General features: G+C 46.1%; 1 protein-coding gene across 7 annotated transcripts in view; it reads right to left on the reverse strand.

The window, feature by feature from the left end:
* Positions 1-15,341, reverse strand: part of LOC119448445 (cytochrome P450 3A6-like) — a 105,580-nt gene that overhangs the window by 9,565 nt on the left and 80,674 nt on the right. The window contains exons 7-9 of one of the 7 annotated variants that reach the window (XM_049665364.1): positions 4,966-5,096; positions 3,077-3,164; positions 35-104 (exon numbers count right to left, since the gene is read on the reverse strand). The exons of 4 other annotated variants lie outside the window; for them this stretch is intronic. In XM_049665364.1, the coding sequence (XP_049521321.1) occupies positions 35-104; positions 3,077-3,164; positions 4,966-5,096 (289 nt within the window). The remainder of the gene's footprint in view (positions 1-34; positions 105-3,076; positions 3,165-4,965; positions 5,097-15,341) is intronic. 2 more of the 7 variants (XM_049665366.1, XM_049665367.1) reach the window with 2 other exon arrangements.

Below are 15,341 nucleotides of genomic sequence, written 5' to 3' on the forward strand. Positions count from 1 at the left end.
GTAATGTATACGAGAGTTTCTTTTTCATTCTTACCCGCCGATGAGCACCACTGTCGCGCTAGTGGCTATTGCACGCGCCGACGCCTGCTTCTGTGTGGAAACTCCTGTGTAGGAAAAAAACATCAGTCAAAAAATGTAAAAGGCGGTTCAGCGGTCAATGCGAGAGAAACGCGTTAGCATTATGTCACACCAATTTGAGGTCCCAGATCCATGATTTGAACCGTGTTCACCACAATGCAAAGTGTTGTTCTGGAGCTCACTCTCTCGCTCTCTTTCTACACACACACACATACAATCATACATACATACATACATACATACATACATACATATATATATATATATATATATATATATATATAATGTGACACTCACTCCTAATTCTTACGCATTAGAAGCAATGAAGCGCTGCAAACAATCGCAATGACCGTAAAACTGCAGTTCATTTGCGCCCTGACTACAAGTTGTAATTGGGCACTGCGCCCATTCCTTCGATATATGTGTGTGCATATTTTTTTTTAACAACAGCACTTGGCTAAGAAAATGAAGCATCGAATGGAGTACTAGTTAAAGCACAGCAACGTGGCGAAGGTGCGAGCTGCTTGCGTTTACACTTGAGAATGGTTCACGTACGTATACAAAAAACAAGCGAAGCTGACAGCTGTGTAACTTTAGCGAGAACTGTGACTGCTGCACCGGTAAACTCGCAGATATCTGTAGAGAATGAGGACAAACTACTCGCCTATGCGATTTTGTGTGTGTGTGTGTGTGTGTGTGTGTGTGTGTGTGTGTGTGTGTGTGTGTGTGTGTGTGTGTGTGTGTGTGTGTGTGTGTGTGTGTGTGTGTGTGTGTGTGTGTGTATGTGTGCGTGCGCGCGTGTGTGTGCGTGTGCGTATTATCTGCGTGTGCGTGTGAATAGCATGCAAATAACGACAGGACGGTGCACAGTATCTACGTTGTTCGTTGTATTCATCTCGGTTCATTTCTCACTTTCTCTCTGTGGGCGTTGCTTTCGTTTCTTTCTCTCTTTTTGGGGAATACAGAGTTTGAAACATATCGCGCAAGCCAACATTAAAAAGAAGGCCATCGCCGAGGTACCGAAAACCAAGGATTCGCTTGTGTAATTGCGCAACAGGTGCATGGATGATATACTTCACAAATTTGCACGTCACATATAATGCTGTTTACACCTAAGCCGACGCAGTAGAACCACCCGCCAACAAGATAAAGTTCGGATAAAGTGTGTGGGTAAATACAGCCTTTGCCGTAACTTACTTACTCAGCGTTAGAAGTGTGTTTCTATGAACGGGCTATAGCTTACTTACCTGTACACCTTTACTGTAAGAATTATAACATCCACAGAAATCAAGTTTGTTGAGAATTGGGGGAAATATTAGAGCTATGTGCATGGGAAAGTTAAAGGTTGTGGGTGAAGTAGATCCTTTACTAGAAATTTCTTTAAGGGCTCGAAGACGTTTTATGCAGGCTCAAACGCACATACGGATCACTCAAATGAGTGATCCGTATGTGCGCAACGTTTTAAAGTGTTTGTTTTAACAGCGAATCTGTTTAAGCCAGCCGTAATTTGTGCGTGTGCCCCGAAATTATCATCATCAGCATTGGCTCGACCGTCGTCGTCTTCTTCCGCAGTTTAAGCCAGCCGTAATTAGTGTGTGTGGCACGAAACTGCCGCGCCGTAGCCATGGCAACCAGGCGGCGCCACACAGAAACGGCTCCGCCGAGCACATTGTATATATATATGTTGCACACATTGTAGTTAGAACTGACATGTGCCAGCGGGGCTCCGCCGAGCTCCCGCCAGCTGCGCGCTACTGCGCATGTGCCGTAACTTCATCCTTGCGCTTCTGCGCTCGCCGCCCGAGAGAAATGAATGAATAAAACAAAATGAACGTTCTTGGCAAGGCAGGATTCGAGCCCGGGTACCCACGGTCCGAAGGCGAGCGTCATAACCACTGCGCTATACACCCGCGCTTACGAAACGTGCATTTACGGTAAACTTATGGTTGCATTGTACTGACGATTGCAATACACCTTTCTTTGGGAGAGAGAAAGAGAAAATGAGAGCGAGAGAGAGAGAAAGAAAGGGAAAGGACAGAGAAAGAGAGAGAAGGAAAGAGAGAGAGAGAGAAAGAAAGAAAGCAATGAAAGGAAGAGGAACAGATAACATAGCTACAACCAAGAGACGCAATCCAGCTTCGCGGTGTCTTGAGCTTTGCGCGGCCTAGCGCAAGCTTTCGCCTTTCTTTTTTTTTTTTCATTACAGGCAACAGAAATCCTAAATGCAACTGCTCAAAAACTTTGCTAGAAATTTCGCCACGATTCTGCAAGGTCGTATAAGTCTGCTGTCTTTTTTTTTTCCATCATCATAAGTTCTTTCTTTTACTATTTCCCCAACGCAGATGAAGCGTCCGATATTTGAGTCAGGTATATGTCTGTCCTTTTACGCGAAACGGGCCTTTTGAAGCTACAACGATAACATTGGACGAACATTTTAATATCGCCATACAAAAGTCACTCATTTCTTTCCGTCCTCAGACGGTACAACGTATGATTCAGTTATAATCTGCCATACTGCCCCATTGGCATACTGCCACACCGCCATACGTTATACCACAGGTATGCTTAGTGAAGGATGCGCGACTCAAGTCAGGCATGATCCCAGATTTGGGCTGGTATAATGAAGAATTCTTTTCTCTCAATTTTATTCCTTTCTTATCATGTCCTGTTCACGGCCGGCCAATGCCGTTCATAACGTGGGTGAAGCGCGGCTCAGATTATGCTCTAGCGAAGCGCAAGAAGGAATACTATCGGAACAGAATCGTTACAGTATTCTGGTGCACTACAGTGTAGACAAAAAATTTAGACGATTTAGCCAAACTTGGCACATTCATAATTACGTCACCAATGTTGACGCAAAATGAGTGGGTAAAGAGGTTTTTTGGAATGTTTATTTTAGGGACGCAACTCGTCTATAATCACCAACTCGTGCGTCTCCAATAGGGTCTACAAATGCCCAAGATAATACCACAATGAAGGACCAATGAGCGTGAATTACCGTTCGAGTGACGTACACCGTTTCTTTCCGCAATTCCATTTGTGTCCTCCGCGTCAATCAGATTCTGAAGTATATCGGGCTTTCTAAGCTGCAATGAAAAAAATACGAATGTTACGTTAACACATTTCTCCTCCGAGTTAATTTTATGTTGCACACATTGTAGTTAGAACTGACATGAGCCGGTTATCCTAACTGAACATGCGCACTTGACTTTCACATAAGCACTCTCCTTTTTCTCTGTATTAAGTTAAATCAAGGCGTCTTGAATGCACAAGCAAGGTGAAGGTGATCTCACGAAAGAGATCGCGTTATCCACCTGTCTGCTAGAAGAATGTTTCACACGAATGTACATGCGGATTCCCTTGAAATGGAAGTCCCTTAGCTAGGCGAAAAATATTCTACGTCTTAGAATGTAAACCAGAAGTGGGCTTTCTGAGAAGAATGCGTGACTTTCCTTTTTCATGCACTTTCCTGCAAACCCTTGACGAGGTAAATATTCAATTATGTAAGATTTCCCAAGAAAAACAGAAATCATAAAAGTAAAGCAGCACAAAGGATTTTACAAGGAAGAAGAGACAGGGCACCGAGTTGTCATGTCAGGACAGAAGAGACAAAACACAGCTGTCCTGTCCCACATTTTTTGTCTCATCGTTCGCGCTGTTCCGATATTATGAGGCCGTATACCGCGTATAATAAAGCTATTCACTGCATGCCTAGAAGAAGTATTCAAGCCTTCAGTCTGGGAAACCTTAGGAGTGAGGATCAACGGCGAATATCTCAGCAACCTCCGATTTGCAGATGACATGGTCCTATTCAGCAACAATGGAGACGAATTACAGCAAATGATTCAGGACCTTAACCGAGAAAATGTAAGAGTGGGGTTGAAGATGAATATGCAGAAGACAAAGATAATGTTCAATAGCCTGGCAAGGGAACAAGAATTCAGGATCGCCAGTCAGCCTCTAGAGTCTGTAAAGGAGTACGTTTATCTAGGTCGATTACTCACAGGGGACCCTGATCACGAGAAAGAAATTCACAGAAGAATAAAATTGGGTTGGAGCGCATACGGCAGGCATTGCCAAATCCTGACTGGGAGCTTACCACTGTCGTTGAAAAGAAAAGTGTACAATCATTGCATTCTACCGGTGCTAACATATGGGGCAGAAACTTGGAGGTTAACAAAGAAGCTCGAGAACAAGTTAAGGACCGCACAAAGAGCGATGGAACGAAAAATCTTAGGACTAACGTTACGAGACAGGAAGAGAGCGGTGTGGATCAGAGAACAAACGGGGATAGCCGATATTCTAGTTGACATTAAGCGGAAGAAATGGAGCTGGGCAGGCCATGTAATGCGTAGGATGGATAACCGATGGACCATTAGGGTTACAGAATGGATACCAAGAGAAGGGAAGCGCAGTCGAGGTCGGCAGAAAACCAGATGGGATGATGAAGTTAGGAAATTTGCAGGCGCAAGTTACAATACGCTGGCGCAAGACAGGGGTGATTGGAGATCGCAGGGAGAGGCCGTCGTCCTGCAGTGGACATAAAATAGGCTGATGATGATGATTATGATGATGATGATGATGATGATGATGATGATGCCGCTTAGATAAGCATTCAGACGTTACTAGAGTCGGAATGCTCTGACGTGAACATGTGCAATATAGCCTGTTATCGGTGTGGATTTCCCTTAATCTATATGAATCATTTGTCTTCTATTTCTTTTATTTCTTTCTTTTTAATTGCGAAAAACGAAGCCCTTCTCCACTGCTGCTCCAAAAACCCTAACCGCAGCTTCCTTTCATTATTCCATCTTCGTTCTCATTCTAACATCGATTTCTCTCTCTCCCGAGCTTAGCTCAAGACGTTCAGCGAAGTGGAACACGTACGGATGGGTTTTTCTTCCTCATTTCAATTATTGTCGTCGTTTCTTTGCCGAGTTTGTCGAACGTGAACTCTCCTATCATCACAGCAAACCAGTAAAATGGTTTCATCCATCTTCTGAACCTTGTTGTGCTCTCTGAAAAGAGAAACATCGCATCAGTAATTGGTGACTCGCGCTATAGAGCACTGCACGGGCCGATTTTTTCAGCCCGGGCCCGGCCCAGGCCCGTTTTTACGTTGGGCGGCCCGCCCGAGCCCGATCAAAACATTTATGGCGAGACCCGGGCCCGGCCCGGGCCCGGAAATAATCTACGTTACCCGCCCGGCCCGGCCCGGCCCGCCACCCCTTTACCTTAGGCCCGAGCCCGGCCCGAGACCGAAAAATAATGTTTTTCAGAGTTGAGACGCCCGAGAATAACTCGCTGCCCGTTACATGCACACCACCAGAAAGACCGAGCCCGGCCCGGGCCCGGGTCAAAAAGCACACGCCGTGCCCGAGCCCGGCCCGAGCCCGTGAAAAAACTGTTCTACCCGGCCCGGCCCGGGCTTTCGGGTAAGCCCGAGCCCGTGCAGTGCTCTAACTTGCACGCAGTTAAAAGGACCAATTTCTCCGGGTATTAATTAGGCTTTCCCTGAATTCTAAACTAAACTCTCTGATCATCAGAACAAACGAGTAAGATGATTTCATTAATATTCAGAAGCTTGTTGTGCCCTCTGAAAAACTATCGCAGAGCATGTAGTTCAGATAAACAGTGATATGTCATGGCTTTCGCAGCAGTGAAACGAAACTTCTGCATTTTATTAGAATTTTGTTAATTGAGCCAGAGTGTGGACTCGAGCAGGGTAATTTTGGCAATGCTATCATAAATTTCTAGCCCCTGTGTTGCAAGCATAATCTTGAAACAGTTTTTTTTTTTTTTACTTGCCTTTTATGGACCACACTTGTCATGGGGGGTAGCTTTTGTTATCGTATGCGCATTCACTCCTTCAATCTTTTATTATCATTTTTAGTAATGCCGTGCGTTATAAGAACGCTCTCTAGGTGTGCGAAATTTAACATTCTTGCTTTCTTGCGCAGTTTAGACCACGTTGGTGGAAGCAGCCGTTGTGCTTGCAAATTCTTTAGTCAAACTTTTTAGTCCGTGTGTTGAATGCTGCACTCTAGTAATATAGAAAAAGAGAGTGCACTGCTATTACTTTAATTGGGCATGTCATTCAAAAGAGATCCGTCGCACTGTAGAAGACATAGCGCTATCTCAAGCAACATAGAATGATAAGGCCTAGAATTTCAGAAAACCTGTGGAGCGATAAAAAATACTCAGTGTCATGCTACATACAGCGCATGTGAACCAAGCTGTACAAGTAAAATGGCGTATAAGTTATTTATTTTTCTATAAGTCACCCGTAACGTAATTCACATTCGTTATTTGATAGCAGCTACAAAGATATGCCTGTGACGAGTTAACTGCTAATAATACTAGAATATTTGCGTCTAGCTGCAGCACAACATCACAGAACTTAACGTGAACTACTATTCATAAAGCTTCATCGCTGATGTAGTCGCTTGAGAGATGTTCAAGCAAGATTAGTGCAGAAGTTCTGTACCAGCACCTTCGGCAAAATTGCACATGGCCGGCTAAATCCTCTAGATGATTGTATTGTGAGTGAGAGGAGGAATCTGGGCATCTCGGAAGGAACTTGTCTGTGTAACTACCTTGTTGGCTTTATTGCGAATGAACATAAGCAAAAAGAAAGGATATGCACTGTGGAAATCATAGGCACACATACCGCGGGAAATATCTCGCCGTCGAAGCTTTTCGTAAGCGTACTCGTTCATTTTCCTCCTAGAATATTCTTGTCGAAGTGGCTTGCTTCTACTGCTTGCCTGTAATCTTTAAGCTAATGAAGGAGATGTGGTCGTTTGACAGGAACTTCGTCATGAGGTGGATATTCCAATTCGGCTTTCTTTGTGGGGAATTGTATGCGCACTTGCCTCAACATGTACCGGGTGGTCCAGTATGATCGCAAAATCCAACCGCTATGTAAGCAGTGATGACTGCGGAAATAAAATTTCAAATCTAAATTGATGGCACCTGGTATAGTCTTTTCTGTTGAAGAATATTCCCCTAATAGTCTCCTTATCTCGGCGCAAAAGCACGTATACTTAAGGGTCTTAAGGTCCTACTGAGCTCGAAGTCGCGTGTTAGATGCCGGTCGCAGTGGCTGCACTTCGAAGGCGCGAAATGCAAGATAAGTCCTGTACTTAGATGTTGGTGCAATCTTTAAGGTATCCCAACTGATCAATATTAATCCGGGACTCTCCACTACAGCACACATCACAATCACATCATCGTTTTGACACGTAAAACCACATAATTTAGTTTAAGTAGTCCTAAATAGAAATCAAGCGTTCCGCTTAGAATTGGTCCACACTGCACAATGGTTCAAGAAGAGACGTACGTGCGATCATGTGCAGCGGTCCCTTCATGATGCCCCTGAAGGACACTCCTGGCGACCTTTATGAGCGGGTGGTCGGGTTGCCCCTGGAAATGCTCCTTGATGCCGAACGCTCCTCGGGCCGTGTAGTCCATGGAGAGCTGCTCAAAGTTTGGCCTCATGTGCACCTCCCTGCCCGTGTCGGCATACTCTTCCAAAGATTTTATGAAGATGTCCGCGTTTTCTTCGAGATGCGGCATCATCTAAGAGGAGAATAAATCGATGTCAGCCATTGCAACTTCACAGATAAACCGAAATAGTCATTGGTTTAGGCTTTTCGTCTCTTTCAAGAGAGTGCGGTGAGTATTAAACAAAGTTGGAAAGATCAGCAGAAGATCACGGTGCATTTGCAAGGTCCAGTTTGCTTTCTCGTCCCGAGGCTTTTCTTTTAAACATAACACTTGAATAAGAAACTCCAGCTCACAAAATATCTGCTAGTCCTTAATATTTGAGGATAAATATTGACTACAAGTCTACTTTTGATCCCAAAGTGACGGTAGGTAAGCCCATTACGCCTGGGCTTACCTACCGTATTCCCATTCCCATGACGCCTCAAATGAAGCGCAACCATACTACACGTCACTATAGTTTCTGCGTAAGCTCGAATTCTAAATTACCAATTGTAACGTGTAACATAAGCAATAGACCAGACTGCTCACTTCACATTTCATTGTAGGATGGTGTAGCAGTCAACAAAATTCCCTCGGCGGGATGTAAGCTACAAAGATTGCATTTTCATCTTGTGCGATTAGAAAGTACAAAATGCGATTAACTGCTTCATATTCAAAGAATGCAAAGCACGAGTTTTATGCTCTAATAAAGCATAATAGAAGATCAGTTTTATTGTCGAAGGCGTAAACATCTCACCGGAGAACAACATTGCGTTGATAACCACGCATTAAAATCGAGTATTGTAACTTTATGACTACGTGCATAGCCGTCTCATCCTCAAGGAGTGTTAATCAAACATGCCCTACATAGTCGCTGAACCTTCGTCATGGCAGGCCAGATAAGATGCTCGAAGTTTCACTCGGAGAAAGCACTGATTCGAGGCACTATAATTCCTAATTCTATATTAAAATAGTGTTTTTTTTTATTGCACGGACGAATGAGGTGCATTCACACGCCATCATCGCCGCCTCAGATGTCGTCGCCGTGATGTTCCGATATCGTGGCACGCGCGCCGTTGGTTAAAGGGTCTCGACAGACGCGGAGTGCGCTTTGCTGCAAAAACGACGAGGCGAAGTGGACGCGCCGTCAATCTGTGCTCAATCGGCTCGCTGGTGGAGCCACCGCAAAGCTTTGTTTCCCGCTGCTGGCACGAGCGTTGCGTGCCAAGCGCAGTACACTAGCATTCTTGCTGAGTTGCTGGTTGCAGACTTATCGTAAGACCTGAAAAATATCAATCTTGAAAAGGAAAGTGTACATACATGTAACCGAAGGCGCAAAATGCATACATAATAAAATGGAGAAGGGAAGTTGAACAATATGGTGAAACTAAGACACAACAACGGAAAGATGAGAGAAGAACAAAGACAGAGAGTTGTGAAAAATATCAAGGTCATGAAAGTGGGCGTTATAAAGACTCTGTATTCTATGGACGGTTGTGTGTTGGTGGTGACAGGCAGCAACATGGAAAGGTCTGTGTTCTCTGGTGATCTTGCGCGGAATACGAAATGTGATACAACTGAGGAGTTCGGGGCACATGAGGATACCGTGAAGGAGTTTGAAAAGGAAAAGCAGGTCAGCACGATTACGTCGGCAGCGAAGTAAGGGCAATGGCAATAATCCTACAATGCTAGAGCAGGGCCCAGAATCCGTGTTAGCAAAGCGGTGATGATATATGCTCAGAAACTTTTTCTGGACCCGATCTATTATGTCACTGTTGGATCTAGAAATGCCATTCCAGACGACCGACGCGTATTGGAGTTGAGGAAGACAGATTGTTGTGTACAACTTGCGGAACGGTGTAGGAGAATTGAATTCTCTCGACAGTCTGCAAACAGAGCCAAGGGTGCGCATGCCCCGCATTGCAACGCTGTTTAGTGTGAGCTGAAAAGTGTAATGTTGTATCAAAAAGTACACCAAGATCATACAATAGCATTGCTTGAGAGTGCTGGTTGCAGGAATTATCGTAAGACCTGTCTCAAAAATTAACGAAGGGGATCAAATAAATGCATTCGGCCCCTGTTTGGTGCAGGTTCTGTAGCAGTTATTCAGTGCCCGTGCTGTCCGTTATCCAACGGGTGAAGTCATCAGCCGCATTCGGCTTTAGTTTGTCTTTCCTGAGCATCTCGTGCCTAATATCCTTGGCACCAGGCACAGCCACAAATTATGGCGAATGTCCGTTGCCGACACAGGTGCCGGGCACTTAGGACAAATTATAGGGCTGCCTTGCGTACTGCACCGCGCCAACATATAGCAAGCGGGTGTAGTTAGGACACCATGCCTAGGAGTTCAAGCACGGCTATAAACATTGCTATCGCTCTCGATTCTCCGCCTTTTGGGCGACAGTGCCCATCTTTTTTTTTCTTTTTCTTTACATTGTGCATTCATTCATTTCCTCATTTGGTGTAGAATATAGGCATTAATAAAAATGACTTCCAATGCGATAGTTTCTTTTCTTTACCAGTTCTTTGAAACCACTGTATTTCATCAACCTAAAAAGCTTCCCTGCACTCCTCATGCACTTCTGATCCAGTCCTCCAAGCCTTGTCTTAAGAGTGGAGAACATATGTCCACATATTCACAGCGACAATGTTTATTCTTATGCAGTCCTTGTGCTTACGTCAATGGCAAAATATTTTACGGCGAACCTTAGGTCCGCATACTTTTGCTCACGGCTACACCTGTACTCATTGATTTTCTACACAGAAGGCCAACTGTAAGACAACTTAACCGAATGTTAGAGCCAAATGTTAGAGCCGAATGTTAGAGCCGAATATTAAACGAACATCGATGGAGAAGTTATGGGCATCCAGCCCTGAAAGTCCATGTTCAACAGCAGCGCCGCAACACGCAGCCTAGGGAGCGGATGAAAGTTTTCAGTAGCACGTGCTGCGATTTCGCGTCAGCAAATTCACCGCTCATTGGAGGCATTCGTCTACAGCTCCTGACCTGACTGGGAACCGTTGTGCTAGAACGTAGAAGCGAATGGCCATGGACAGAGCTTGACTGGACGAATCGAGCTACAGGAATCATTGATACAGGCGCGCGCCTGTTATCGTCCAAAATGTCGTAGCATTTTCGTGGCCTCCCTACTTGGCGGTTTCAGCATATTTTAGTTTCACACTCAATCTGCCGCGGTCTCTTGCCCAGCGCTGGTTCCCTATAGACGCCCAAGGAAAGGCAGTGTAATCTGCGCCTCTCACAGTGCGAAAATACAGTAATAGCGCCCCACTATATCTGTCTGTAAGTTATAATTTCATCGCGCACCAGAAACAAACGTTCACGGACCCCAATTCTCCCCCAAATAATTAATAATGAATGCATGGTTTAGTCGTGCCCAAGGGGCACTGGCCGCAATTCAGAGTTGCATTGAACAAGTACTTGTAAATGCAACTGCCGCTGTAGATTAGACATTAGCTTTAAGCAGTTTCATTCAGCCAAATGTTTTCTCCCACAGCTTTCGTGGTGAAATGACGTCTCTATCTTCTAGCATATTTTCAGCTTCTGGCTTCTGTAAGCGAGGTAAGTAATCAGAGCTCTTGTGTTTCTGTGAGTACCGAAATCCGCTTCTTACCCTCTTCAATTTGGCAGCGCTCATGCTGTAGGCGACCGTGGTTCGGATGTTCTTCCACTCGATGCCTCCGACATGCATGACGGACTTTCCCAGCACGGGATGCATCTGGTCTGTCATCATTGTAAACTGCGGGTGAGAAAAAAAAAAAGGCTCTTTAAGGTGGCGGTCTCACTCCGGCGGCACGAGCCCCCCGTTTTCAGTACTTTTGGAGCAACCGTGGTGGCTCTTCTACTTAGAATATAAAGTTGTCGTATACATCATAAAAAAGATTAGTTCGTGTAGATTCCAACTATAGATAATATAAAGAAATTGATCAATGTGATTTAGAAATAAATGTTCAATAACAAGCATCAGATACAGGGTTTTTGCCAACTGTGTCTCAGTTGTGACCATATTTAGAAGGAACTACCGCATTTACTGCATTGCGGCTTGCTCTGTAGCTTTAGGACATATTTATCTATTTCCTAGACGCAGCATAATAATTTTGAATTTTAAATTTTCGGATAATTTGCTTTTGAAGATTGCCAAATATAGCAAACTTCTGCTGTAAACAGCTCGGCAACTACACGCTCAAGGAAGCTAAGTTTTGGACAAATAAGAGTTCAAAGAATTTTCATCTAGGACGTAAAATTTCATATATGTAACTTTATTAGTTTTCCTAATAATGCGGCCGAAATGAAGCAACATTTAGAATTCCGGTTTTACGTTTGCCTATTTTTACGGGAAGGTACTAAAGCTACGAAGCTGCAGTTTAAAACTAATAAAGGTACATGAATGAAATTGTGCGTCCTAAGTGGACATTCCTTGAACTCTAATTTATCGAAAACTTTGCTTTCTTGAGCTTGTAGTTAGCGATATTTTGCAATCTTCAAAAGCAAGTTATACAAAAGTTAAAATTCAAAATTATTTTGCTGCGCCTAGGAAACAGATAAATATGTCCTAAAGCTACAGAGCAAGCTGCAATGCGGTAAATGCGGTAGTTCCTTCTAAATATGGTCAACACTGAGACGCAGTTGGCAAAACTATGTATCTCAGGCTTGTTCTTGAACATTTATTTCTAAATCACATTGATCAATTTCTTTATATTATATATAGTTGGAATCAACACGAACTAAGCTTTTTTATGATGTATACGACAACTTTATATCCTAAGTATAAGAGCCGCCACGGTTGCTCCAAAAGTACTGAAAACGCGGGGCTCGTCCCGCCGGAGTGGCACCGCCACCTTAATGAAAACTGGAAAGGCTTGGCTGGCGCGCCTACCGCATGCTAGTCCAGGTGGAAACGTTGAGAAATAAATTATTTGCATGGGGCCCACCAGTGGCGCACAGCACGTAGGACAAAAGTACGTTGATATACACACAAGAGTATCTCGCTGGGACCAATGTGTCTCCCATAACGGCAACTAAATAAAAATCACCGCCCATGCGCTCCGTGCGCTCGGCTAACCAGCGAAGCTGAAACGTGCGGCCTCGGTGTTTATCACGGGGTTAATCCCGACGGTTCATGAAAGTCTTCCTCAATTATTGCCTACGCCTTTCTGTTTGTTAATGAGGTTACATACACGTTCGGCTGCGACGGAGAAAACGACATCACTGACGATATGCCCGCAGTCCGCCGTTGTCCCATTGCCAATTGCGATTCTTCAAAGTTAAATATGTCCATTACGTGAGACAATGAATGGCTCATACCCCCGTAAACGCGGCCTCCCCATTACGACGACCGAAGAAAAGTGAAATTATACGCTGGAATGTTGAGCAGCAACGGAGTCAGTTGGTGGAAGGAGACGACGGCGACGAACGCGGCAGCAGTGGCACGAGCGCGTTGGCACGTTTGCGCCGAGGGCCGCATATTGGCCGCATATCTGCTTGCTTCGTTGCAAATGACGTCGAAAGACGATAGTCTTCTCCCGCCCCTGATACGTAACACCCTCTCTTCTCCCTCTTCCAACCTCACGCTCTTCCCTCCCCTCTCACTCCTCCCATGATGAATGCAATGGAGGTGTTCTAATTTCAATTCAAATTTCCCGCGTTCGCCCTGCTCTCGCGCCATCTGTTGGGACCTTTTATTACGACTGGCTTAAAGCCGGCTAAAGAGCCGCGGCTTCAGTCGGCTTGTTTTTAACGCGTAGCGTCTCTTCGGCGCCATTGCTAACGGGTTCGGCAGCATTTCTAACGCGTTGATTTTTCATTTATTAACGGAAAAAACAGTCCAATGGGTATTCTTAATTAAATGAACACTGCGGATGACGGTTATGTACATATATTTTCCCTCAAGTAGGCCTGAGGTTTCCTTTGCGCTGTGCCACCCTCGGGGCTCTCTGTGCGGCGGGAATCACCTGACGGCAGCCAAAACCTGCCCCAACAGATTCCTGCGGCCCGTCAACAGCCGGAAACTGCAGCAGGCCCCTAGAGCAGGCTCCTCGTCTCCGAGGCCACGTGGCGAGTCCTCAGCATCCCGCAAATCGCCATCCCCGAAGCGACGCGGAGCTGTCCTGGAGAAGAGCAATTCCAGGCCGCGTTGCGGTTCCGGTTCCAGACGAAGGACCTCATCGCGACGACAGACGCCTTCCCGTGGCAGGACCTCGAGCCATGGTCGTTCCGCAAGAGGCAGGAAAGGGAGCAGCGCAGGCCACACAGCAGGTGAGTTGCGCCCAGGGTGTTTCTCCCAAAGCTCTCCAGAAGGTAGAGGAGATAGTAGCAAAGGCCATTCAGAGCCTTCAGACATCCCTACAAGCTACTACGCAACAACAACTCACAGCTATACAACAGTCGGCGGCACAACAACACTCTAACACTCAGATGGCGGAACGCATACTAGCACCGGAAGCTCCTCAAAGCCGGCGCCTCAAGAAAACCGCTTATCAGACCCTACCAGATTTACCAGATTCTCTAGGCTCACCAGAACCCCACCTGGTGCACGCATCACCACCCCTTAATAACCAAGAGGGCTCCTCCTCAACATATATACAGTAAGTGCGGGGGCTCCCCAGGGAAAACCACGGTGTGGCAGTGAAATTTCCGGGGCTACAAGAACAAGTATGGATCACTGATACAATACATCGCTACATCAACAAGACCACCTGAAATCATCGCACTGCAAGAGACGAACACACACGTCCGTCTACCCGGATACGTCACGTATGGCACCGATACAGGTGACAGCCTTCACACCCTGGGCAGTAAGAAGCTAGTGGCCGTTCAACACCATCTCCAACAAACCGAATCGCTTGCCATTCTGCTCGAAATTATCCCGCAGGAAACAAAGAAGGGTCCCACGTTCGTTCTAAACGTCTATTGTCGGTCGAAGAGCGCGCCATCGGTCCTCAAACAGGCTTTGGGGCAAGCCACGCACGCAGCAGACAACCATCTGCTTCTAATAGTGGGCGACTTCAATGCAGCCCACCCCCTCTGGGGTTATACGTACAGCAACCCCAGGGGAAGCCTGCTTATGTAGTAAGAAAGTAGTATTCCAACTTGGAAGAAGCCAACGGAAGCCACGAAGAAGAAGAGAATGCGCGAGCTCGTGACGAACGTGCATGGGAGCTCGGGGCCTTCGGAACGAAAACGGCTGAGCTAGCGCTGCCAGGCTACCCTGGGCGTGTACGGGTTCGACCTGAGGAACACGGACCGAGCCGGTGCTACCAGACCAGCAGGGACGAGACTGGCGTGTCCCACGGTGAACCTGTGTTCCGGCCAGAGCTGAGATGCGGACCAGGCTGAACGGGTCGGTGCTGTTCCTGCGGTGAACGAGCGTTCGAGCCCAGCGGTACCAGATGGCCTTGGTCGAGAGTGCAATGCTCGGGTGAGCCACGTGAGAGCGTCCAGCACAACCGCCTGCTGGGGTCGTGGCCACGGTGCCGCGTTGCTGACCGCGTGGGCCTGCAGTGCTGTCACGCGAGCAGTTCATGTGCACGTTTGCTGGCCGCCTGTAGGATTCCGTCGTACAAACGGCACTTCAAGTCTACAAGCGCCGACGCCTCCGACATCAAGTACTGTGAGTGACCTTACGAAGATACTCAGACTCATCGTATCGTCAGTGAGACACGCGCGGTGACAACTCGCGTGAGTCGTGGACTGCGTGGACACTATAGAAATTGTACAGTATCTTGTAGCTTTTCGTAAGTTTAATTGTTGCCGTCTG

This window comes from Dermacentor silvarum, chromosome 4 (genome assembly GCF_013339745.2).
Source record: "Dermacentor silvarum isolate Dsil-2018 chromosome 4, BIME_Dsil_1.4, whole genome shotgun sequence".
Classification (NCBI taxonomy): Eukaryota; Metazoa; Arthropoda; class Arachnida; order Ixodida; family Ixodidae; genus Dermacentor; species Dermacentor silvarum.